We start from the raw sequence: 27406 nt of genomic DNA, 5'->3' as shown, positions 1-27406 counted from the left end.
GTCCATAGAAAAGGCATACAACCACTCACCGTGATCACTAGCAGGTTACTGAGGCCTCCAAGCACCTCTAATGACTCATCCTTTGGGTTACCAACTAAGGCCAGCCAACAGCCTACAAAGCTCACAATTCATCTTGCAGAGGGAAATTAAGTCTTAGATTGACAACTTCCAATTTCCTTTGTGGATTTCAAAAATATTTGGAATTCAAATCTAAATCTAAGACGAAAAGCTGTGAAAGAAGAAACCCATATCTAGTTAGTAATTTAACCAAGGTATTTATGTTGACACCTGAGTACTAAAGCTTGTACACAGAAACAGGGACTCATGTTCATGCCAGTCATATGACAAAGTACTCTTATTCTTGCACAAGGAAAATGGAACAAGTTAAACAATTCAATAACACTTCACAAGCAACATTTAGGGTATGAAAAGTCTGAACCATCATGAGTTTAAAAAACTCAAACTTTATAGCCTAAAATGACATGAAAAGATATATGAAAATTTACATATGGCAACAAACTGAGGGTACTGATATAAAAATGCTAAGACTACTAGCACCTCATCAAGCAAGAGAGTAATGAAATTAGCAATAATACTTTGGAACCAAATATGAAGATATATAAAGACAATTGCATTATCAAAAATTTGCAATACCAAGAGATCATCAAACAAAAATTTACTTAAAAAGACATAAAGATTTATGTTCACAAGTATATGTTCATACTTATATTCCTAAAATGTATTTGCACTGCAAGTGTGCCTCTGGATACCTGCAGTGAAAACTTTTCTTAGATGAGTAGCATGACTGCACTGATGTAATATACAACAATTGTTACATGTAAAACAGTGAAGTAGAAATTCAACAATTGGCACAATAAAAAACATAAACATATAGTAAATTGAAAGAAAGCTATTTGTAAAGGATTGTACTTGATATGACAATATGTACCATGCCATCATATATGATGTACTCTAAATTTGGCCAAAAATATAAACAATAGAAGAGGAAAAATCATCTGCATATATGGGCAAGTTAATGCATTCCCCACCTATTAGTATGTGTAAAACCATTTGGTATTGGTAAAATTATGCTTCAATTCCAAAAGCATTTAGAGGTGAGAGGATAGTTCTGATACATATATAATGGGAGGGTAATGGTCAAATTTCAAGAAATCCTGTAAGAATATCGACTAATCATGTAAGTTTCTCTTATCTCATCTGTCTCTTTGTAAATTACTAAAATACAATCATGGATGAGCCCAACATACTTATGGCTCCCAGTTCCAAGGATTATGAGTTGTGAAAAATTATTGGTGTTCCTATCTGTCTTTGCCAGCAAGAGGTATTGCTCAGGCAGGAGCATTAGTGGCTCCTCCCAAGAACTTTGCTCTACAAATAAACCAATTTGATTTCTCTTTGTTTCACTAACATTCACATTCTTTCCATACTGAAAGCCATTAGCCAAGTACTTCTGTCTTACTCTCTAAAGATGATTCCATCAATTACTTTTATCTACTTTAATAACATACAATCATATTCTTTCTTCAGTGGGTGTGTCTGTGCTTATTTCAACACCAAAAACTCCTGTTACTTGCCTCATGAACTTAAATCTCCAAATTTTAGGATGATCTAGCTCATGATCTGTCTCTCAACTGCCACTAGTTGTCTGCTTCACTTTATACTACCCTCACCATTTACAACTAACACATCCTTCAACAATCTAATCCCAGTCATATAGCTGTGAAATCCTCTCCTTCCCAAACTGAATTTCTCCTTAGGAAATTATATCCATCACTGATAACAAGACAGCCCCACTTTGGTAAATTATATCAGTGATGGCATTATCTGAATATTCGGTTCAAATTTAGTTTGATATACTGTAAGTTTCTTTGCAGAATGCAAAGGCATTCAACATTATAGACAAAGAATATTATCAAGAAAAGTACATCTCATCAAGAGGCTCTTCAAACAAGTTAATGTCTTTTTGTGTGACATTTGTGTCTTCACAGATTTTAAAACTACTTTACCTAAGCAGGGCTATAATAAAGTCAAAAAGTTCCATTTGAACTTTAATCCCACATCCTGAAGCTAAGCCCCACCCTTCATTCAAGGTATTACCAATGCCACTCAGCCTTCCAAACTTTTTTTTTCTTTTATGTTATCTGAGATGGCAGGTGCAGCTGAGGCCCATTAACGCTATATATATATATATATATATATATATATATATATATATATATATATATATATATATATATATATACCTTAGCCTGAGTCAGTTACTCATTATATCGATTAACTCCTAGGGGTGGATGAACAGCTGGGTTGACTGTGAGCCGACATCTGTAACCAGGATCCGGACTTATGCGCTTGACCCTTTGAGGCAGATATTACCAACAACTATGCACGCACAATAGACTAATGCTGACAACAAATGCAGAAAAAAAGCGTTTCTGTAAAAAAAAAAAAGTGAATAACAAATTGTTCAACTTTCACCATCTGCGAAGTTCAAGATGATTACCACACACATTAACTTTGAGTGAATTGAACTTGACATACCTCAATACCCTCAAGAATAAGATTTTTGTGTTTTCAAGAAAGGAATACATGTATTCTTTGAATACAACAGATAAAAATATTATTCAAATCATTATGGTACAAATGTTATTTTACAGCCTGTCCAATCACCACCCTTCTCCCTCTTGAGCAATACGTCATTCCTAATGCCACAGGGTGGTGGATCAAGTGCATACAACCATAAGTTGTGTTGAAATGTGAGCTTCCACAATCATGTAAGCATTTTTTTTTTCTTTTTCACTCGTAACACAAAAATGATTCATTAATTGAGTCCCTATATTGCCATTCCCGTCAACTACATTGAATGCTTGCCATACATCTAAACCCCCAGAACTTTCCTCTGACATCTTCACGTGGAACAGATAATGAACAGTTTTATTAGTTCCTCGTTTAGATAGCTATGTTCTCTTAATCTTAAGGCTAAGTGGGGGGTTCAGATTTATTCTCCACAATTGGACATATTTTGTGGAGTACTGTTCCAACAGATATGACACACGGACTTCCCTACCGTGACTTCCGTCTGATTAGCTAATTTAGGGAGAATTCTAGATTGTTTTTATAATAAAGATAATAACTGCAACCCGTATGAACTTAAGTGCCATATTTTACCAAAAGCATACACCTTCACAACTTATATTTTATATTTAAAACGTTTCTTTACGTTGTACGATGTATAACGTTACACTAAAATCCCATTTGGTCCACATTAAAAAAAAAATCAACCACTTGTATCATAAAGGGAAAAATATTCAAGTTTTGCAAAGATAAATGTTTAGAGAAATACAACAACCCACATAGCACATGTGAAAAAGAAATAATGAATTACTGTACCCACATGTTGCTAATAAAAGTCTGCAGACCTGTGAAGCCATATATACCCACATTGTACAAACACAAATTCTATTCGCTTTAACATCCATGTTTCACAAGCCAAAAAGCTTATGGGCTTACAACCCTCGTTTCACAGCTTATAGTACAAATTACATAACTAGAAAGTCTTACATATATGTCACATCTTACGAAGAAAAAGTTTATGGATTTATTAAGTGTTTCACAATATTACGAACTTACATAGGTCATACGAAGAGAAAATCTATTGACCTCTCACCGGCAATTCAAATATGGAATTTAAACACTTACAACCCATTTTTCTCAGTAACAACGTCTTTGGTCTTACAACCATTGAATTTGTCATTGAATTCGCAAGGCCACCTTTTTGGCTGACTTGTGACTTGAGGGTCACCATTATTTTCTTGGATTATTGGAAACTAAACTTTGGGTACGTTGGATCCTCCAATGGTGCCTGGGCTTGTCAAAGACTACAAGAAATCCATTACACTAACCGTATCTACGGAGGAAGCTTTATTTGTTTGAAATTTTAATGATTTGGACTTTCAACAAAACATAAAATTGGGTTGGAAATTCTTGAAAGTTTTAAGCACCTTTGGGTTGAGAGAGATCTTAAGGAAGTGTCGGCCACTTTCCAACTCTCACCACGAGTAGATTCCATCTCGTGTCGTGTTCAGGGGCTCTTCTTTAACAGGAACTCTGAGGGAAAGATCATGAATTCTGATGTCTTCTTCATTTTTCCCTCCTGAAAGAACACTACCTCTTTTCCAGAAGCACTATACAGTGCTATGTTTCAAGGAGCCAATATAACTCAGGACATAGTAATGTTGTCAGGAGCCCCTGCTGAACTCTGGACATATATGTTCTTTTCACTTCATCTTAATTCAAGTATTTTTGTGTGACTGATAACACGTCTGTCTTGTCAGATCATATTTCTTTGGTTTTAAGATGAACCCAGAGTCCTTAATATCAGCAATAAATCATTCTTAACTTTCTCCCTCTGTATATATATATATATATATATATATATATATATATATATATATATATATATATATATATATATATATATATATATATATATATATATATATATATATATATATATATATATATATATATATATATTCCATGTTATCTAGGTTTTAAGTGATCTGAATGATATGCGGTATTTGAAATAATGACCCCAGTTTAAACGGACTCTTTGAGTTTGTGCTTATAATTGTCCAGTCTACCCTCTCCTGATGTTATCATTAACATCCTTTAATCCCCCATGTTCAGGCAAGACCTCGTCCATGCAAATGCATGAAGTGAACCACCATACTTTCAAAATCTGGCGGGTCAGATCTCGCTCCACCACGCAATAGTTCGCGAGGTGTCGCCATATTGGCCGTTTGTTATGATGCAGGTCGGGTGCGCTAGCAACGATTAGGGATTTATCCACAGGATGGCAGTTGACTTCTGCGACTATTTTTGGGTAGGATGACATAAATGATCATTCGCATATGGTTAAGAATCGTATATCACTTTTTTTTTATTGGCGGCACAGAAGTTGACAGTTGGTAATGTTTACGTGTGGGGAGGGAGTGGGGTCGTCAGCTGATCCACCCACTAATAACGGCACACTGTCGCCTCCCTCATTATTACCATTGCTACCCTTTTTTTTCTCTCATTTATATTTATGCTGTCTAGAATATAGCTTTATGGTATGCTGTGTATGCAATTTTGTCGTAGAGAATTGGCATGGTGCTTGAGATGATAAAACGAGGCCAATTAACCATTTAGGCACTTCATGTTATGGTCATTTTCGACCCAATTAGAGTTACTGAGGCGGTCAAATGCATTGTAGATAGTTGTAGGTTGTGAGTAGTTATGGTTACTACACATGAAGAAATGATTCCCTATTTATCTTCGGTGCTGCCAAAGATAACTCCTTCAGTCTACTAGTCCCTGTGATTTACGTTGCCAGTTTGAAAGTTGCAAAGGATAACTTGAAATAGGCATTTTTAGCTTTATAAGTATTTGTAATATGAATTAATTCACAATAATGATTTATATTGTACATCATTTATTGTAGTTCATGTTTGCTTATTTAGCATACTGTATGTTAGCCTCATATTAGCTATTATTTATTTAGAATTTCAGTAATTCTCATGTTTAGTTTTTTTTTTATAAAATGAAATTAATGTAGAGCACGACAAATTTTTTCTTGAAAATGCTTGGTAAAGTACAAAAAGTAATCTTTTAATTCCATTGGTGTTGAAAAATTTTGTTAGTGATTTATAATACTGTATATTTAGTAATCTTACACCTCCATATTTACATAGATTTCAGCTCTCTTGAGACTAAGTCAGAAGTTAGTTTGGGTAACATAGAGGGTTAGTGTAGAAAACTGTCATTATTAATTTTTGAAGTTAAGGATCAGACGAACCTCTGAAAACGTATACCTACATATATAGGAAGCTAAATGATATATATAGTCATTACAGTATGAAAATGAAACTAAAGAAATCAGTTTTTGCTTTGGTAAGTCAATTTTCAATTTGTGATGTGTTCTGGATGTGAACTTCCACTTTTGCTCATGCTTTATAAGCTGTTATCTTCATCTTTCCAGTTTCATTCATAAACCATCAGCTTTTCTTCTTGTAGCACCTACTGAAGGACAATTGATAGATTCATTTACATCCATTAAATGTGAATTGCTGCTGATTTATTTTCAACATAAGATGCTCCTTAATTACAATCATTGGTACATTAAATGCTCAAAAATTCACCAGTTATTATCCTTCTGTTGCATTTACCCATAAGTTTATATTACAGATAATGCCTTTTGGGTGACTTTCTTAGTTAACAGATGGGCATTAATAATGTGAAAATTCATTGCTAAAGGGGGTATGAATGAGTGAAAATTCAGTGCTAAAGGCAGGATAATTGAGTGAAAACAATGCTAAAGGGAGTATGAATGAGCAAAAATTCAGTGCTAAAGGCAGGATAATTAAGTGAAAATTCAGTGCTAAATTCAGTATGAATCAGTATATCTAGATGGAGAAATAGCTTACTGTTATCTCATATGCATTGATATCACTGGATACGTTTTTATTAGGGATAAATGGCTGTATCTCCACAGAAGTTGTCAATTTTTCATTTAACCCCTAGGTAGACACAAATCCAGTTTATACCCTCCACTCCACTCCATGCTAAAGTACACCTCACTTGCCTGGTCTTCCACCCTATATAAAGCAAATAGGCCAAAGCTGAAAGCCACAGAATAGTGCACTCAGAGCAGTCAGTAGCTGCCTTGCAGCTGCTAACACTGTACACTTACATAATCTCAGCTAAGCGTGCCTAGGACTCAAGCCATGCAACACCACTCGACCTCTCCCACCCAAAACAGTCCATTACTAACCAGACTTGTGAGTAGAAATGGAAAGTTTAACTCTGCTTTACAGTGAACAACCATTACTTTATAGGCCTCCCCCTCCCACCCCTCAAAAATTATCCTTACAATGACAAAAGACACACCCTGAGGTAACCTGTCGAGCACTGAACAAATGCCCCTCAACTCAGTTTTGAACACTACTCCACCAGACGTCCACCTATCAGAAGTAACACTCATCAGACAAGCACGAGTCATGCTTTTCCACTGAAGTTTGATCCAAGTGTTGTATGTTTATTTTTTTCTATAAAGTGTGTGTTGCAGCAAGCTTTTGCCAAATATGGGTAAAATTATCAAGTTAAGATATTGAAATGGGCAGTTCTGCCCTTGGTTTTTCCTCATCCAGAGAGCTCTTAACAGTTATACTGCTTATTCATTGCAAATTACAGTAATTCTTATAGTAAGTTTTGGAATATTTTGAATGTCTAAATTTTGTTTGATAGAAAACTCTGTATGGTGTATGTTTAGAAAAGTGGACTGCTTAGTCCTTGAATTCATGTTAATTCATACAGAAAATTAAGTTTCATGCTATGTACCTATTTTGGCTAAGACTGTTGATGTTTTTAGGGGGAGGAACACAATGGATGGAATGTCTTGTACCAGAATATGAAACAAGGTCAGACTGCTAGTAAAGAGTTAGCAGAATTCTTCAAAGAAAGGTGAGTTTTTGTTAGGCTTTTATTTTTATGATTGAGAATTTATCTTAGCTTTGCCTCATATAATTTACTTTGATCATATTATTGATATTGTATCGAAAGCAAGAGGAGTTTTGAAATCTGTATTTTAACGTTTTTTTTTTTCTTTTGCTAAAAGACAAAAGTCAACTTCAGCTGTATCATGTAATACATTGTATTTCTTAATCTCCTGAAAATTTAATTGTATATGAATTTCAGATAATAGAGGTATCAATCTTTTCCCTGAACAATTAAAAGAAGTTTTGTAACCTCCTCTTGCTTTTATGTACTAAGTATTTACTGAAGAAGCATTTCTTTCTTCTGTGAGACCCCCCACAGTACTCAGAAAGTTATCCAGGTCCACTGGGCAGGTACCATAGGTGATAAAGTGCAATAATGTGTGTTTCTGATTGTGGGGAGAGGTGCCGGGCAATTGAGCAGTAAGAGCTCCGTGTTCTCATCGTAGGTTTTGCATTTAGGGCGTGAAGAGTCATGAGATATGTCAAATTGGTGTTTGTGCTATTATGGAAATGGCTGATGTCTGGAGCTTAGATGAGAAAGTGTAACTCCTATATGTTTAGAGAGTGTGGTTTCAGATGAGTGTATTGTAAGAGGGATGGGTATTTAAGACCAGGTTGGGATAGTAGTTATTTAGCGCTCATCAGATCATTTGGATGTGTAAGGGGGCCCACAGGGGGCCCTTGTATAGAATGTCTCACCAAAACATTCTTTGATTCATAAGTTGTGAATTAAAGTGCAAATTCTTGAAGTGACACTGAGACCTCGTAATAGCGATAGAAAACTTGCATTCTTGATTTATCATTTTGAATATTGTTTTTAATTGATAATGAAATATTTAAAGATACTGTAATTTTTTTCAGTCAGCATAACTTTCATGATATTGCCAAAGCTATTTCTTAAGTTAGCTAAGACAGCATGGGCAACTGAATGCCTTTAAGGCCTCTTTTTGTTTTCCTGGGGCTACCTTGATGCAGGGGGTGGCGATGCTGTTTCCTCTGGGGTGGGATGGCGCCAGGAATAGATGAAGGCAAGCAAGTATGAATATGTACATGTGTATATATACATATATGTATATGTTGATGTGTATATATATATTTATATGTACATGTATGTGCATGCATGTATATGTGTTTATATGAGTGGATGGGTCGTTCTTTGTCTGTTTCCTGGCACTACCTCGATGATGCGGGAAACAGCGATCAAGTATTATGATAATAGAATTATATATATATATTTTTTTTTTTCATACTATTCGCTATTTCCCGCGATAGCGAGGTAGCGTTAAGAACAGAGGACTGGGCCTTTGAGGGAATATCCTCACCTGGCCCTCTTCTCTGTTCCTTCTTTTGGAAAAATTAAAAAAAAAAAAAATATATATATATATATATCTTTCTTTTCTTTCATACTATTCGCCATTTCCCGCGTTAGCAAGGTAGCATTAAGAACAGAGGACTGGGCCTCTGAGGGAATGTCCTCACCTGGCCTCGTTCTCTGTTCCTTCTTTTGGAAAATAAAAAAAAAAAAACGAGAGGGGAGGATTTCCAGCCCCCCGCTCCCTCCCCTTTTAGTCGCCTTCTACGACACGCAGGGAATACATGGGAAGTATTCTTTCTCCCCTATCCTATATATATATATATATATATATATATAAATATATTAGTGGTTTTGATGTACGAGACCGGGTTATAGTGATGGGTGATTTGAATGCAAAGGTGAGTAATGTGGCAGTTGAGGGAATAATTGGTATACATGGGGTGTTCAGTGTTGTAAATGGAAATGGTGAAGAGCTTGTAGATTTATGTGCTGAAAAAGGACTGATGATTGGGAATACCTGGTTTAAAAAGCGAGATATACATAAGTATACTTATGTAAGTAGGAGAGATGGCCAGAGAGCGTTATTGGATTACGTGTTAATTGACAGGCGTGCGAAAGAGAGACTTTTGGATGTTAATGTGCTGAGAGGTGCAACTGGAGGGATGTCTGATCATTATCTTGTGGAGGCTAAGGTGAAGATTTGTATGGGTTTTCAGAAAAGAAGAGTGAATGTTGGGGTGAAGAGGGTGGTGAGAGTAAGTGAGCTTGGGAAGGAGACCTGTGTGAGGAAGTACCAGGAGAGACTGAGTACAGAATGGAAAAAGGTGAGAAAAATGTAAGTAAGGGGAGTGGGGGAGGAATGGGATGTATTTAGGGAATCAGTGATGGATTGCGCAAAAGATGCTTGTGGCATGAGAAGAGTGGGAGGTGGGTTGATTAGAAAGGGTAGTGAGTGGTGGGATGAAGAAGTAAGAGTATTAGTGAAAGAGAAGAGAGAGGCATTTGGACGATTTTTGCAGGGAAAAAATGCAATTGAGTGGGAGATGTATAAAAGAAAGAGACAGGAGGTCAAGAGAAAGGTGCAAGAGGTGAAAAAAAGGGCAAATGAGAGTTGGGGTGAGAGAGTATCATTAAATTTTAGGGAGAATAAAAAGATGTTCTGGAAGGAGGTAAATAAAGTGCGTAAGACAAGGGAGCAAATGGGAACTTCAGTGAAGGGCGCAAATGGGGAGGTGATAACAAGTAGTGGTGATGTGAGAAGGAGATGGAGTGAGTATTTTGAAGGTTTGTTGAATGTGTTTGATGATAGAGTGACAGATATAGGGTGTTTTGGTCGAGGTGGTGTGCAAAGTGAGAGGGTTAGGGAAAATGATTTGGTAAACAGAGAAGAGGTAGTGAAAGCTTTGCGGAAGATGAAAGCCGGCAAGGCAGCAGGTTTGGATGGTATTGCAGTGGAATTTATTAAAAAAGGGGGTGACTGTATTGTTGACTGGTTGGTAAGGTTATTTAATGTATGTATGACTCATGGTGAGGTGCCTGAGGATTGGCGGAATGCGTGCATAGTGCCATTGTACAAAGGCAAAGGGGATAAGAGTGAGTGCTCAAATTACAGAGGTATAAGTTTGTTGAGTATTCCTGGTAAATTATATGGGAGGGTATTGATTGAGAGGGTGAAGGCATGTACAGAGCATCAGATTGGGGAAGAGCAGTGTGGTTTCAGAAGTGGTAGAGGATGTGTGGATCAGGTGTTTGCTTTGAAGAATGTATGTGAGAAATACTTAGAAAAGCAAATGGATTTGTATGTAGCATTTATGGATCTGGAGAAGGCATATGATAGAGTTGATAGAGATGCTCTGTGGAAGGTATTAAGAATGTATGGTGTGGGAGGCAAGTTGTTAGAAGCAGTGAAAATTTTTATCGAGGATGTAAGGCATGTGTACTTGTAGGAAGAGAGGAAAGTGATTGGTTCTCAGTGAATGTAGGTCTGTGGCAGGGGTGTGTGATGTCTCCATGGTTGTTTAATTTGTTTATGGATGGGGTTGTTAGGGAGGTAAATGCAAGAGTTTTGGAAAGAGGGGCAAGTATGAAGTCTGTTGGGGATGAGAGAGCTTGGGAAGTGAGTCAGTTGTTGTTCGCTGATGATACAGCGCTGGTGGCTGATTCATGTGAGAAACTGCAGAAGCTGGTGACTGAGTTTGGTAAAGTGTGTGGAAGAAAGTTAAGAGTAAATGTGAATAAGAGCAAGGTTATTAGGTACAGTAGGGTTGAGGGTCAAGTCAATTGGGAGGTGAGTTTGAATGGAGAAAAACTGGAGGAAGTAAAGTGTTTTAGATATCTGGGAGTGGATCTGGCAGCGGATGGAACCATGGAAGCGGAAGTGGATCATAGGGATGGGGAGGGGGCGAAAATTCTGGGGGCCTTGAAGAATGTGTGGAAGTCGAGAACATTATCTCGGAAAGCAAAAATGGGTATGTTTGAAGGAATAGTGGTTCCAACAATGTTGTATGGTTGCGAGGCGTGGGCTATGGATAGAGTTGTGCGCAGGAGGATGGATGTGCTGGAAATGAGATGTTTGAGGACAATGTGTGGTGTGAGGTGGTTTGATCGAGTGAGTAACGTAAGGGTAAGAGAGATGTGTGGAAATAAAAAGAGCGTGGTTGAGAGAGCAGAAGAGGGTGTTTTGAAGTGGTTTGGGCACATGGAGAGAATGAGTGAGGAAAGATTGACCAAGAGGATATATGTGTCGGAGGTGGAGGGAACGAGGAGAAGAGGGAGACCAAATTGGAGGTGGAAAGATGGAGTGAAAAAGATTTTGTGTGATCGGGGCCTGAACATGCAGGAGGGTGAAAGGAGGGCAAGGAATAGAGTGAATTGGAGCGATGTGGTATACCGGGGTTGACGTGCTGTCAGTGGATTGAATCAAGGCATGTGAAGCGTCTGGGGTAAACCATGGAAAGTTGTGTAGGTATGTATATTTGCGTGTGTGGACGTATGTATATACATGTGTATGGGGGGGTTGGGCCATTTCTTTCGTCTGTTTCCTTGCGCTACCTCGCAAACGCGGGAGACAGCGACAAAGTATAAAAAAAAAATATATATATATATATATATATATTTTTCATGCACATTTGCCATTTCCTGCATTAGCAGGGTAGCATTAAGAACAGAGGACTGAGCCTAAGAGGGAAATATCCTCATTTAGCCCCTTTCTCTGTTCCTCCTTTTGGAAAAGTAAAAGCTGGAGGGGAAGATTTCTGGCCCCCTGCTCCCTTCCCTTTTAGTTGCCTTTTACAACACGCAGGGAATACATGGGAAGTTTTCTTTCTCACCTATCCCCAGGGATAAGAATTATGTGTGTGTGTGTGTGTGTGTTAATAAAAAGAGTGTGGTTGAGAGAGCAGAAGAGGGTGTGTTTAAATGGTGGTCACATGGAGAGAATGAAAGGAAAGATTGACAGATAGGATATATGTGTTAGAGGTAGAGGGAATAAGGAGAAGTGGGAGACCAAATTGGAGGTGGACGGATGAAGTGAAAAAGATTTTGAGTGTTTGGGGCCTGAACATACAGGAGGGTGAAAGACGTGCAAGGAACAGAGTGAATTGAAACGATGTGGTATAACGGGGTGGATGGGCTGTCAGTGGATTGAACTAGGGCATGTGAAGTGTCTGGGGTAAACCATGGAAAGTTTTGTGTGGCCTGGATGTGGCAAGGGAGCTGTGGTTTCGGTGCATTACACATGACAGCTAGAGACTGAGTGTGAATGAATGTGGCCTTTGTTGTCTTTTCCTAGCACTGCCTCTCACATGTGCGCAGGGGGAGGGAGGGTGCTATTTCATGTGTGGTGGGGTGGCAACAGGAATGGATGAAGGCAGCAAGTATGAATATGTACATGTGTATATATGTATATGTCTGTATGTATATGTTGAAATGTATGGGTATGTATAGGTAGGTAATTATTCCTTGGGGAAGGGGAGAAAGAATACTTCCCACGTTTTCCCTGCGTGTCATAGAAGGCAACTAAAAGGGGAGGGAGTGGGGGGCTGGAAATCCTTCCCTTCCGTTTTTAATTTTCCAGAAGAAGGAACAGAGAAGGGGGCCAAGTGGGATATTCCTTTAATGCTACCTTGCTGATGCAGGAAATGGCAAATATGCATGAAAAGTTTTATATACATAAGCACCCATATATGCACATATGCAAACATATACATATCAGCATATACACATATACATTCATATAAATATATACACATGTACATATTCACACTTGCTTGCCTTCATCCATTCCTGGCACTACCCCGCCCTACAGGAAACAGCATTGCTTCTCCCTGCTTCAGCAAGGCAGTGCCAGGAAAACAGACAATAAAGCCCACATTCGTTCACACATAAGGCCGAAACTAGATATGATTTTCAAGTTTGGTCACGGCACCTAAAGAAGCATAAAGAGAGAAGGTCCAGTGGAGGCGCAGCAAAGTTAGGTACCAGAAATAAGAGAGCTAAATTATGGGAAAGGCTAAAGGCATCAGATATGCCCACCTTAGAGGAGAGAAAAATGAGGGGTGACCCAATCACAACCTTTTAATTTTTAAATCAGAATGTTGATGAGGACAGTGAAGTCTTTTGAGAAAAGTAGGAATAGAGCAACCAGTGGACATGACATGAAATTAAGTAAGAAGTTGATAAAGAGTGTAAAGAAGTCCCTTTATAGTATAGAAATCATGGGTGAATTGAATAAAATGAGAACAAGGTGAATGCAGACACTGCATAAATGTAAGATGTATGATAGTAGAGATTGTTCAAGAGGCATGATCCTATGGGTGTACAACTCCCTCCCTCTTCACTAGAAATAAGTCAGAACTAGAATATGCTTCTCATGTTTGGTCATCTCACCAAAAGAGATACTAAGAACTAATAGAGAAGGTCCAGAAGAGAGCAGCAAAGATGGTATCGGAATTAATGGAACTGAGTTACAGGAAAAGGCTATAGGCCTAGCATTTGCCCACCTTAGAAGAGAGAAGAGTGATGGTTGACCTGATCGTAAACTGAAAAGTTTATAAGTGATTGATGATGTGGACAGTGAACAGTTTTGGGGATGTCAGGATAGAACAACCAGTGGACAGAACATGAATTTAAGCAAGAAACTTATTGAGAGAGGTGTAAGGAAGGACTTTTATAGTTCAAGAGTGGTGAATGGATAGAATGATACCAATGGAGACCTGGTTAGTGTAAGTAGATATGAAAAGTTGTGTGATAGTACAGAATGTTCAAGAGATGGGGCCCCATGGTTGTAAAACTTTTTCCCTGTACAGTACAAGTAGGTAATTATGCAAAAAATGAGAAAGCTGATTTTAAAAAGCTGTCAGTACTAGTACCACATAATGCTCAAGTCACCTGTTACACATCCATACAGTACTTGTTTTCATCTTTCTTGGAAAACTTTCGTTAATTGTGACTTATTTATTCATGTGTTTGAGCTATATCTTTTTTTTCAGATGGTCAATTGATGAGACTTACTCAAAGTCATTAATAAAGCTTGCAAATAAAGCTAGTACTAACACTGAAAAAGGAACATGTACTCCAATTTTTCTGGTGCTGCGTCAGTCATCAGAAAAGTTGTCCAGTATACACTCCCACACCGTCCAGCGTGTACAGGACTTAGTTAAGGAGGTAGTCAAGTATAACGATGACCTACACAAGAAACATAAAGGGGTAATTATTTTATAGTTTTTCATTTATTAAAAATGCTTATGAAGTATTTGAGAGGTCGCTTAACAGTTTAATACCCACTTCAAGTATGAAGAAGAATGCAGTGGTTGTTATTGAGATTGGGGTATTGGAATGCATAATAATGATGAATATGCATGAGATATATGGGTTTGTAATTGCCATAAATGGCAGATACATGAAGTAAATATGGGCAGGATGTCATGTTTGTGGCTACTGATTTAATGCTAATTGGCAATATTTAGGTAGCTCAGCATTTAAATCTATGTGCATACTTACAATCAAAGTTTAAGTATATTTCACTGCCTTTTAAGGGTTACTGAGTTTTAGGTTTGACTTATGTGGGATCCCTTTAGTGCATGCCCAAATGGATGTGTTAACTAATTTTAAGAGAAACACATGTACCTAATTTTAATGGATTTATTATGAGACACCATTCATATATGTGAATGATTATAACAAATGAAGTGGGGTTATTGATGCAATTGTGAACTTAGTGTAAAACAAATTTCCGCAAAGTAGTTGGTCCTTAGGTAACCTTGAATCCAAAAATGTGCGTCACGTTTCCAGTAGTTTAAGCACATGACCACGTGGAATCAGGGCCTCACAGGCACTTCTCGTGCTAAGCAGCTATAGAATTTGCTGTGCTAAATGTGCTCCTGGCATCTGCATATCCATGGATCACTTTACATTGCCACTTAGGCACACTGTTTACTAAAACTCCAGATATCAATTATTGTGTTGCCTAGGTAGTACTCTGTATGATCCACAGGTAGGTTTAAATGAAGCGTACAAGGCTTCAAGCATGCTTCCATGATTAAAACAGTGCAGGGGTTGCAGCAGACATATGAGATGAGACAGCAGATGAGACAAGCGTTACAGTCACCGTAGTCAGTCTGTTGGATCTGGCATATTTCCATGTGGGTATTCACTGGGTTGGCTGTGGTAGTTCAGATAAGTAACTTTGAAGTAGGTTGGCCCTCAGTCTTCTGTCTAGGGTTGATGTTCTGTAATTCTTGCTATTTTGGCCTAAGGATGTAAAGCAGAAAGACTTCCTTTATCAAAAATAAGTTTTATTCATCAAGGTGGAATACAGTGGGATTGATCAAGCCCAGACAGTTGGAGGCAGAATGTCAGCTCTAGGTAGAGACCTGCTCGAGATTGCCTATAAGGGCACTGTCTAAAACATCCAGTTGTAGAGCTTTTTAGAGGCTCAGTGTTGGGAACATAAGGTGCTACTCAATGATTGTTACTATGTTGGCTAACTTAAGGGTGAATGAGCTTGGAGAATTGAGCTCATTAGTGACGTTTGTGGCATTTAGCATTGGGGAGATCTATGAGGAGGTATGTGAAAGGACTGGATAGTTGAAGTAATAGCCTCACTAAAAGGTAAGCCTAAAGAATATATGTATATTTACTGACATAAAAGAAAAGAATCTACATGATCCACAATTATAGATTTAAATCAGGACATTCCTACCTTTTACATTGTCCTTATATTATAATGATGTAAAACCATTGAGGAAAGAAAATGCTTATATTTACAGAAACTTTGTGAATGCCTGACAAATGCTATACGTTTATTGATTGATAGCTTTTAAGATTTCCATATAAGGATTAACAGGGAAATTATAATGTTGGATGTATGATTTTGGTGTAAACAGACATCAAAGTTTCAGGTAGTGAATGAAATCCATTGTTACCAACTATTTATAAATGAAAGCTTTGTGTTAGGGGACTGTTCATGTTCCCGTACTGTATTTTGTACTGTGCTTGCTCTCATACTTTACCTTGTTCTTGTACCTGATACAGAAAGCAATGCTCCATATTAGATATTACTGTCCTGTTAGCAAAAGATATTGGAAACCTGTAAACGGACATTACTTTGATTTTTTTAGTGGATCACTGAAAACAGTGGATGTTCAGTGGAAAAAATCAATTCCTCTGCCCTGGAAATTAAGAAGAAATTAAGTTAACAAATGCCAGATGGAACAAGACTGATTGTAACACCAAAGAGTTGTTTCATTGTTCTAGGCATTAATGTTGAAAGTAACCACACTTTTAAGAACACTGCTAAGGAACTGTTGAATTAGCATAGACAGTAGTTTGTTGGGTAAGAATTTTTATAAATTGGAAGCCAAAGGAAATTGAATATTGGTCAAAGCACTTGTTCTCTCTTGTCTAGAATAGTGCTACTATTGTTCAAGTGAAATGAAATTACTGTAATTGATAGATTATAAAGCTTGAGAAATAGCTTGCTAAAAAGTGTGTACATGGTTTCACTGTTTGCATTTATTCATTGAATGTAGGTTTGCGGCAGGGGTGTGTGATGTCTCCATGGTTGTTTAATTTGTTTATGGATGGGGTTGTTAGGGAGGTAAATGCAAGAGTTTTGGAAAGAGGGGCAAGTATGAAGTCTGTTGGGGATGAGAGAGCTTGGGAAGTGAGTCAGTTGTTGTTCGCTGATGACACAGCGCTGGTGGCTGATTCATGTGTGAAACTGCAGAAGCTGGTGACTGAGTTTGGTAAAGTGTGTGGAGAAGAAAGTTAAGAGTAAATGTGAATAAGAGCAAGGTTATTAGGTACAGTAGGGTTGAGGGTCAAGTCAATTGGGAGGTGAGTTTGAATGGAGAAAAACTGGAGGAAGTGAAGTGTTTTAGATATCTGGGAGTGGATCTGGCAGCGGATGGAACCATGGAAGCGGAAGTGGATCATAGGGTGGGGGAGGGGGCGAAAATTCTGGGGGCCTTGAAGAATGTGTGGAAGTCGAGAACATTATCTCGGAAAGCAAAAATGGGTATGTTTGAAGGAATAGTGGTTCCAACAATGTTGTATGGTTGTGAGGCGTGGGCTATGGATAGAGTTGTGCGCAGGAGGATGGATGTGCTGGAAATGAGATGTTTGAGGACAATGTGTGGTGTGAGGTGGTTTGATCGAGAGAGTAACGTAAGGGTAAGAGAGATGTGTGGAAATAAAAAGAGCGTGGTTGAGAGAGCAGAAGAGGGTGTTTTGAAGTGGTTTGGGCACATGGAGAGGATGAGTGAGGAAAGATTGACCAAGAGGATATATGTGTCGGAGGTGGAGGGAACAAGGAGAAGAGGGAAACCAAATTGGAGGTGGAAAGATGGAGTGAAAAAGATTTTGTGTGATCGGGGCCTGAACATGCAGGAGGGTGAAAGGAGGGCAAGGAATAGAGTGAATTGGAGCGATGTGGTATACCGGGGTTGACGTGCTGTCAGTGGATTGAATCAAGGCATGTGAAGCCTCTGGGTAAACCATGGAAAGCTGTGTAGGTATGTATATTTGCGTGTGTGGACGTATGTATATACATGTGTATGGGGGGGGGTTGGGCCATTTCTTTCGTCTGTTTCCTTGCGCTACCTCGCAAACGCGGGAGACAGCGACAAAGTATAAAAAAAAGAAAAAAAAAATAATTTAGATTATCAGAAGCTAAAACCTTAAAACTCAAGTCAATAGGAATATGATAAGATAGATACATTATATATTGCTAATGAAAAATGCTGGAATGCCTTGCCCTTAACCTACACATGCATAAGTTATGTCAGTTCTCTGATTACAGACTCTGGATTATTCAAAGTAAAATTACTAAAAAAGCAGGGATGCTACTGAAATGACAAAAAACAGTGTAAGTATTAGGGGCTCATGTCCATTTAATGGTATACATTCAGCTTCCCATGGTGAGGTTCTTAGTCCTCAGAGAAGAAACACATCTTTTGAAAGTGCACCACGCTAACCAAGATGTGCAGCACACTCAAGAATGAGAGCTGAAACATTCAACAGCTTAGTTCTTCTAGGCTTTTATAAGGAAACTTAGTAACAGTCCTAACTCTTAGGGTTGGAGACAACCCTTGGAATGGCTCTAAGGTAAAGGAAACACTATAGGGATAAGGAAACACTATAGGGATATTAACTTGCAGAATCAAAAGAGTTAGATGCATGACTTGGGTAATCGTAGTGATTAAAAGTCATACGTTGTTAAGTGAGTGATGAAGGAGGAAGGGGCAAGGAAAAGGTTTGCTCATGTGGATGAGATTTTCTTGAGGAAACTGTTATTTGATAAGATCTTAGAAGAGTAAAAAATTATTGATAGGATATACAGTAGATGTAAGGAAGGGCATTTCAGATATCTTGTTTTACTCTCTTTAGGTCAAAGATGAGGAGAGTCAGACAGAGGAGATTGTGAAGACCATTCAAGCAACAAGTGGCTTGGCTCAGAAAGCACGAGAAACTTATAGTCAGAGATGTCAGGTTAGTGAAAGCAGATTTTTTAATGGGTTCATATAATCCTTTTAAACCATTGTAGCATATCTGAAGAAGTTTGTAGGTATTTGGTTGAAATTTTTATTAATGATTTTCTTATTCTGTTGCAAGTTCAAATACATTTTGTTCACCGGTGCATACACACAAACATGCACTCTGAGTAGTGTGAAAAAGCTTTGAGTCATAATTTTTGGCACCTTTATGTCCAATGAGCAAAACATGTCGACATCTGCCACTTCCAAAAAAATGGTAAGTTGAATCTTGTGAATGCTCAAGATAGAGGAAAACACTATTGATTGCCCTCTTCAATGCACTATTACTCTCACAGATAGAATACTGTCTTGTATTGACATGACTGTACAAGTCAGGCAAAAAGTGTTGAGAAATCCTTCATAGCCCATCTTAATGCAACAAATGAGCTCAGCTGTTGGGATCAACTAAAATCACTGAGGCTGTGCTCTTCAGGATGCAGTCGGGAGAGGAAAATATCATTTACAGTTTAAAAATCTTGTTTTTAGTTTTCCAAAAGAAGGAATAGAGAAGGAGGCCAAGTGAGGATATTCCCCCAAAGATTAAGTCCTCTGTTCTTAATGCTACCTCGCTAACATGGGAAATGGCGAATAGCATGAAAAAAAAAGCTCAAAAGGTGTAGTAATCATGAAAAGAGAAGATTCTATTAGCATTCAGTCCTCAAGGCTGTTCAGTGCATTGCCTGCAAATGTCAGAAATGTTGTGGGATACATAATAGAGAAATTTAAGGTCCTGGGCTTGCTGTCTAGTTTCATAAGCCTGGTTGACAAACATTTCAACTCAGTAGCTTGAACCTGGTCTAAGCCATATGTTTACAAGAGAAAGACAGACAACATGAGGCCTGATTCGCCTATGACTGTGTTGTCTGGAAAAAAAATTATTTAACTTGCCAAGAAAAATTTAATTCCGCTCATTCCTTTTTTAAGCTATCACCGACTCCCTGCTCCTTCACATTAGCCTTCTAGTGTCCCTGTTACTGCTGTCATTTATACATTTATTTCTGGTGTTTTGTCAAAGTATACCTGAATTTATGAAATATTTGTCTAAATGACTTTTGATGGTATGTATAGTTGTAACATTCACTATGTCTTAGAGTAACTTATTCTAGTGCTCACCACACCTATAGGAAAAAAAGCTTTTTCCCACGTCCGTACTACATCTTTTAGCTTTGAGTTTTATTCCATTTTGAAAAGATGCTCATGGTTTACTTTATTGAACTTGTTCAGAATTTTGAACACTTGGATTAAGTTGCCATGAAGTCTATGGTTTTTAAGGGAGAAGAGATCTGATTGTTTTAGCCTCACTTCATATGCCAGATTTCTAAGGGGTGGAATTAATTTTGTCACGTGTTTTTGCACTTGCACTAATTTTTTCTCATCTTTTTTTATAGTTTGGGGACCAAAACTGGACTGCATATTCAAGGTCATACTAGAGAATTATAAAGCGTGAGAATTGTTTCTGGTGTCTTATAATCTATGTTCGTGGCTATGAAACCTAACATTTGGTTATCTTTTGTACTTGCTGCTTGACTCTGTTTACTGTATTTTAAATTGTTCCTAATGACAGCTTCAAGATCCTTTTCCTCATTTACTTTAGTTAGAGAGTTTCCGAATAGTTTGTAGTCATAGCGTATATTCTCATCTCCAAAGTGCATAACTTTACACTTGTCAACTTCATTTGCCATTTGTGTGACCACTATGCTAGTAACTTAAGATCTCTTTAAATTATTTTGCAATCCCACCTATTTACAGCTCTACCTCTTAGTTTAGTATTGTCAGCAGAATTGGAGATCTTAGATATGAGTGAGTAGTGAGTGGTGGGATGAAGAAGTAAGAGTATTAGTGAAAGAGAAGAGAGAGGCATTTGGACGATTTTTGCAGGGAAAAAATGAAATTGAGTGGGAGACGTATAAAAGAAAGAGACAGGAGGTCAAGAGAAAGGTGCAAGAGTTCACGTGAAAAAAAGGGCAAATGAGAGTTGGGGTGAGAGAATATCATTAAATTTTAGGGAGAATAAAAAGATGTTCTGGAAGGAGGTAAATAAAGTGCGTAAGACAAGGGAGCAAATGGGAACTTCAGTGAAGGGCGCAAATGGGGAGGTGATAACAAGTAGTGGTGATGTGAGAAGGAGATGGAGTGAGTATTTTGAAGGTTTGTTGAATGTTTTTGATGATAGAGTGGCAGATATAGGGTGTTTTGGTCGAGGTGGTGTGCAAAGTGCGAGGGTTAGGGAAGATGAGTTGGTAAACAGAGAAGAGGTAGTAAAAGCTTTGCGGAAGATGAAAGCCGGCAAGGCAGCAGGTTTGGATGGTATTGCAGTGGAATTTATTAAAAAAGGGGGTGACTGTATTGTTGACTGGTTGGTAAGGTTATTTAATGTGTGTATGACTCATGGTTATTAGGTACAGTAGGGTTGAGGGTCAAGTCAATTGGGAGGTGAGTTTGAATGGAGAAAAACTGGAGGAAGTGAAGTGTTTTAGATATCTGGGAGTGGATCTGGCAGCGGATGGAACCATGGAAGCGGAAGTGGATCATAGGGTGGGGGAGGGGGCGAAAATTCTGGGGGCCTTGAAGAATGTGTGGAAGTTGAGAACATTATCTTGGAAAGCAAAAATGGGTATGTTTGAAGGAATAGTGGTTCCAACAATGTTGTATGGTTGCGAGGCGTGGGCTATGGATAGAGTTGTGCGCAGGAGGATGGATGTGCTGGAAATGAGATGTTTGAGGACAATGTGTGGTGTGAGGTGGTTTGATCGAGTGAGTAACGTAAGGGTAAGAGAGATGTGTGGAAATAAAAAGAGCGTGGTTGAGAGAGCAGAAGAGGGTGTTTTGAAGTGGTTTGGGCACATGGAGAGGATGAGTGAGGAAAGATTGACCAAGAGGATATATGTGTCGGAGGTGGAAGGAGCAAGGAGAAGAGGGAGACCAAATTGGAGGTGGAAAGATGGAGTGAAAAAGATTTTGTGTGATCGGGGCCTGAACATGCAGGAGGGTGAAAGGAGGGCAAGGAATAGAGTGAATTGGAGCGATGTGGTATACCGGGGTTGACGTGCTGTCAGTGGATTGAATCAGGGCATGTGAAGCGTCTGGGGTAAACCATGGAAAGCTGTGTAGGTATGTATATTTGCGTGTGTGGATGTATGTATATACATGTGTATGGGGGGGGGTTGGGCCATTTCTTTCGTCTGTTTCCTTGCGCTACCTCGCAAACGCGGGAGACAGCGACAAAGTAAAAAAAAAAAAAAAAAAAAAAAAATGACCATGGTGAGGTGCCTGAGGATTGGCGGAATGCGTGCATAGTGCCATTGTACAAAGGCAAAGGGGATAAGAGTGAGTGCTCAAATTACAGAGGTATAAGTTTGTTGAGTATTCCTGGCAAATTATATGGGAGGGTATTGATTGAGAGGGTGAAGGCATGTACAGAGCATCAGATTGGGGAAGAGCAGTGTGGTTTCAGAAGTGGTAGAGGATGTGTGGATCAGGTGTTTGCTTTGAAGAATGTATGTGAGAAATACTTAGAAAAGCAAATGGATTTGTATGTAGCATTTATGGATCTGGAGAAGGCATATGATAGAGTTGATAGAGATGCTCTGTGGAAGGTATTAAGAATATATGGTGTGGGAGGCAAGTTGTTAGAAGCAGTGAAAAGTTTTTATCGAGGATGTAAGGCATGTGTACGTGTAGGAAGAGAGGAAAGTGATTGGTTCTCAGGTGAATGTAGGTTTGCGGCAGGGGTGTGTGATGTCTCCATGGTTGTTTAATTTGTTTATGGATGGGGTTGTTAGGGAGGTGAATGCAAGAGTTTTGGAAAGAGGGGCAAGTATGAAGTCTGTTGGGGATGAGAGAGCTTGGGAAGTGAGTCAGTTGTTGTTCGCTGATGATACAGCGCTGGTGGCTGATTCATGTGAGAAACTGCAGAAGCTGGTGACTGAGCTTGGTAAAGTGTGTGAAAGAAGAAAGTTAAGAGTAAATGTGAATAAGAGCAAGGTTATTAGATACAGTAGGGTTGAGGGTCAATTCAATTGGGAGGTGAGTTTGAATGGAGAAAAACTGGAGGAAGTGAAGTGTTTTAGATATCTGGGAGTGGATCTGGCAGCGGATGGAACCATGGAAGCGGAAGTGGATCATAGGGTGGGGGAGGGGGCGAAAATTCTGGGAGCCTTGAAGAATGTGTGGAAGTCGAGAACATTATCTCGGAAAGCAAAAATGGGTATGTTTGAAGGAATAGTGGTTCCAACAATGTTTTATGGTTGCGAGGCGTGGACTCTGGATAGAGTTGTGCGCAGGAGGATGGATGTGCTGGAAATGAGATGTTTGAGGACAATGTGTGGTGTGAGGTGGTTTGATCGAGTAAGTAACGTAAGGGTAAGAGAGATGTGTGGAAATAAAAAGAGCGTGGTTGAGAGAGCAGAAGAGGGTGTTTTGAAATGGTTTGGTCACATGGAGAGAATGAGTGAGGAAAGATTGACCAAGAGGATATATGTGTCGGAGGTGGAGGGAACGAGGAGAAGAGGGAGACCAAATTGGAGGTGGAAAGATGGAGTGAAAAAGATTTTGTGTGATCGGGGCCTGAACATGCAGGAGGGTGAAAGGAGGGCAAAGAATAGAGTGAATTGGAGCGATGTGGTATACCGGGGTTGACGTGCTGTCAGTGGATTGAATCAAGGCATGTGTATGGGGGTGGGTTGGGCCATTTCTTTCGTCTGTTTCCTTGCGCTACCTCGCAAACGCGGGAGACAGCGTCAAAGCAAAAAAAAAAAAAAAAAAAAAAAAGATATGAGACTGAGTTTTAGGTCATTAATTTATATTATGAATAGATTTCGGCCTAGGATCAACCCCAATGACACACCACTCGTTACGTCTAGCCAGTCTCTGATCCATGTACAAAGTTCTTCACTGATTCCGTTGGTATGCTTTGAGTTTTGTGTAAAAGTCTGTTGTGAGGTACTTTATCGAAAGCCTTATGGAAATCCAAATACACTATATTAGACAGTGATTTTTCATCCCATTTCTGATAAACAACATTAAGAATTCCAGCAAATTTGTCAGGCAGGATCTTTTATTGCTCAAACCGTATTGGTTGTCTGATATAATTTTGTTTCTTGAGATGTGACAGTTTTATCTGATGTTATTTATTTTTCCTGTCATTTTACCTAAGACTGACGTAAGGCTAATTGGTCGGTAGGTCAAGACACACCTTTTTGTCACCTTTTTTGTTTATGTAGGAGTAACATTTGCTAGTTTCCAGTCAGTTGGCACCTGACCATCTGATAGAGATTTGTTGAATATCATTGTTATGGGGTATATCAGCTGTCTCCTGATCTTCTTTAAAAATCTTGCAGCTAAGTTATCTGGGCCATTGGATTTGTTAGGATTTAATTGGTCCAGGTATTTAAGTACTTCAGAGCTCTTTGTTCCTCTAACCTTCAACTCTTCTTCATTAGATCCTTGAAACATTTTCATTGGTTGTGGTATTCAAGATCTTTCTTCAGTTGTGAATACAGGGTTAAAAGAATAATTTAGTATGATAGCCATTTTCTTGTCGCCAGTAGTTAGTGTCATTTTCTTTTCATAATGGTCATGTTCTCTTCCTAATGGTCATGTTCCCTCGTTTACTGTCTTCCTTTGTCTTGTATGTTTGAAGAATTCCTTAGGATTATTCTTAACTTTAAAGGATATTCTTTTTTCTTCATCATGTTTACTCTCTTATAACCTTCTTACACTCTTACACTCTCTTTGGATTTTGATTAATTCTTGGTGATGTTCATCCGTTCCCACTGACTTCAATTTCTTATATGTTTTCTTCTTTTGACGAATTAGTCCTATTCTCCTATTCATCCATGATGGTTTTGAAATATTGCAAGTTCTCTTTGTAATTCATGGAACATGGAACATTGTACAAAGGCAAAGGGGATAAGAGTGAGTGCTCAAATTACAGAGGTATAAGTTTGTTGAGTATTCCTGGTAATTTATATGGGAGGGTATTGATTGAGAGGGTGAAGGCATGTACAGAGCATCAGATTGGGGAAGAGCAGTGTGGTTCCAGAAGTGGTAGAGGATGTGTGGATCAGGTGTTTGCTTTGAAGAATGTATGTGAGAAATACTTAGAAAAGCAAATGGATTTGTATGTTGTATTTATGGATCTGGAGAAGGCATATGATAGAGTTGATAGAGATGCTCTGTGGAAGGTATTAAGAATATATGGTGTGGGAGGCAAGTTGTTAGAAGCAGTGAAAAGTTTTTATCGAGGATGTAAGGCATGTGTACGTGTAGGAAGAGAGGAAAGTGATTGGTTCTCAGTGAATGTAGGTTTGCGGCAGGGGTGTGTGATGTCTCCATGGTTGTTTAATTTGTTTATGGATGGGGTTGTTAGGGAGGTGAATGCAAGAGTTTTGGAAAGAGGGGCAAGTATGAAGTCTGTTGGGGATAAGAGAGCTTGGGAAGTGAGTCAGTTGTTGTTCGCTGATGATACAGCGCTGGTGGCTGATTCATGTGAGAAACTGCAGAAGCTGGTGACTGAGTTTGGTAAAGTGTGTGAGAGAAGAAAGTTGAGAGTAAATGTGAATAAGAGCAAGGTAATTAGGTACAGTAGGGTTGAGGGTCAAGTCAATTGGGAGGTAAGTTTGAATGGAGAAAAACTGGAGGAAGTGAAGTGTTTTAGATATCTGGGAGTGGATCTGGCAGCAGATGGAACCATGGAAGCGGAAGTGGATCATAGGGTGGGGGAGGGGGCGAAAATCCTGGGAGCCTTGAAGAATGTGTGGAAGTCGAGAACATTATCTCTGAAAGCAAAAATGGCTATGTTTGAAGGAATAGTGGTTCCAACAATGTTGAATGGTTGCGAGGCGTGGGCTATGGATAGAGTTGTGCGCAGGAGGATGGATGTGCTGGAAATGAGATGTTTGAGGACAATGTGTGGTGTGAGGTTGTTTGATCGAGTAAGTAACGTAAGGGTAAGAGAGATGTGTGGAAATAAAAAGAGCATGGTTGAGAGAGCAGAAGAGGGTGTTTTGAAATGGTTTGGGCACATGGAGAGAATGAGTGAGGAAAGATTGACCAAGAGGATATATGTGTCGGGGGTGGAGGGAACGAGGAGAAGTGGGAGACCAAATTGGAGGTGGAAAGATGGAGTGAAAAAGATTTTGTGTGATCGGGGCCTGAACATGCAGGAGGGTGAAAGGAGGGCAAGGAATAGAGTGAATTGGATCGATGTGGTATACCGGGGTTGACGTGCTGTCAGTGGATTGAATCAGGGCATGTGAAGCGTCTGGGATAAACCATGGAAAGCTGTGTAGGTATGTATATTTGCATGTGTGGACATATGTGTATACATGTATATGGGGGTGGGTTGGGCCATTTCTTTCGTCTGTTTCCTTGCGCTACCTCGCAAACGCGGGAGGCAGCAACAAAAAAAAAAAAAAAATGTTTTTTTTTAATCTTGAGTAATGTGTTTTTAGAATTATTACACATTTCCTCTCCTATATAGATGTCAAGAAGTTTTGCCCACTTTGTACTGTGAATTTCTTGTCTAATGTTTTCAAAATTTGCTTGCCTGTGATCTGGGATCAAGAGTTTGTTGTCGTTTATTTCATAATCTAAATTCATCTCTAATCTAATCAAACTGTGATCACTATTTGACGAACTCTTGCCTACTTTACAAGAGTTAATTAAGTTTGTGTCACTGGTAAGAACAAGATCAAGAATTTTTTTACCTCTAGTTGGTTTTTTAATTAACTGTTCTAGAAAAGCATATTCAATCAGATCTGTTAGTCTCATTCCCTCCAGTTTATGTGCGGACTGTTAAAGTCTTTTACTATTATAACCTCTTTACTGTTTATTATAGTTTTGATTTCATAGTATAATATCTTATTGTTGTTGTCTTTTTGCTTACGAGGTCTGTAAGTAATGCCGAGAAGTAGTTTGCTTTTGAACTTGTTGGTAATGTCAGTATAAAGGGAGTTGTAAGTGTTTGTGTCTCCTTTGCTTATCTTGATAGCACTATATCAAAACTTCACCACCTACCCTGTACAAGCAATCTTTCGTAAATAGTTTGTATCTGGGTATTGCTAACTCGGCGATTAAGTGTTTATTCTCATAGTTTACCCAGGTTTCTGAGATTGCAATAATGTTCAGTTTTTCAGTAACTGCATATAAGTTCATCGCATTTCATGGTAATGCTCTGGGTGTTTGTGTATATTAGACTTATTTTCTTCTGAGATGATTTCTGGACTGAATTTGTCCCTTTTTTTTTACTGTTGGTGTGTGTGTTTGTATTATCACTGTTAATGTCTGCCTGTGCAGCAGTGGGAGAGCAATGGTTCTGCATCTGTTTTGGGTTCGCTGCCTTACTTTGACCCTCCACACACTGGGCCCTACCAGAATCATTCCTAAAAGTTACCTGAGAGTTGACCTGTGCCTGTGCTAACCTGCTACTTATACTGCCAGAGTTGTCCTCAACTAACCCTACTTGACCTTTGCTCACCCCTCTGTCTCTGAGGTTACTA

At 38.8% G+C, this 27406-nt stretch overlaps 1 protein-coding gene across 8 annotated transcripts in view; it reads left to right on the top strand.

Annotated features, from left to right (window-relative positions):
* The first annotated feature begins 4791 nt into the window (after positions 1–4791).
* LOC139748206 (F-BAR domain only protein 2) overlaps positions 4792–27406 on the top strand; it is a 138001-nt gene continuing 115386 nt past the window's right edge. For 3 of the 8 annotated variants that reach the window (XM_071661094.1, XM_071661057.1, XM_071661040.1), the window contains exons 1-4: positions 4792–4903; positions 7430–7521; positions 14361–14577; positions 18760–18861. In XM_071661094.1, coding sequence (XP_071517195.1) covers positions 4874–4903; positions 7430–7521; positions 14361–14577; positions 18760–18861 — 441 coding nt within the window. In that variant the 5' untranslated portion in view covers positions 4792–4873. Of the gene's footprint in view, positions 4904–5835; positions 5953–7429; positions 7522–14360; positions 14578–18759; positions 18862–27406 lie in introns of those variants that run through there. The other 5 variants (XM_071661032.1, XM_071661047.1, XM_071661066.1 and 2 more) reach the window with 5 other exon arrangements.

Source organism: Panulirus ornatus, chromosome 5 (genome assembly GCF_036320965.1).
Source record: "Panulirus ornatus isolate Po-2019 chromosome 5, ASM3632096v1, whole genome shotgun sequence".
Lineage (NCBI taxonomy): Eukaryota > Metazoa > Arthropoda > Malacostraca > Decapoda > Palinuridae > Panulirus > Panulirus ornatus.
Note: the sequence above shows the minus strand (reverse complement) of the source record. Positions and strands in the feature narration are given on the sequence as shown.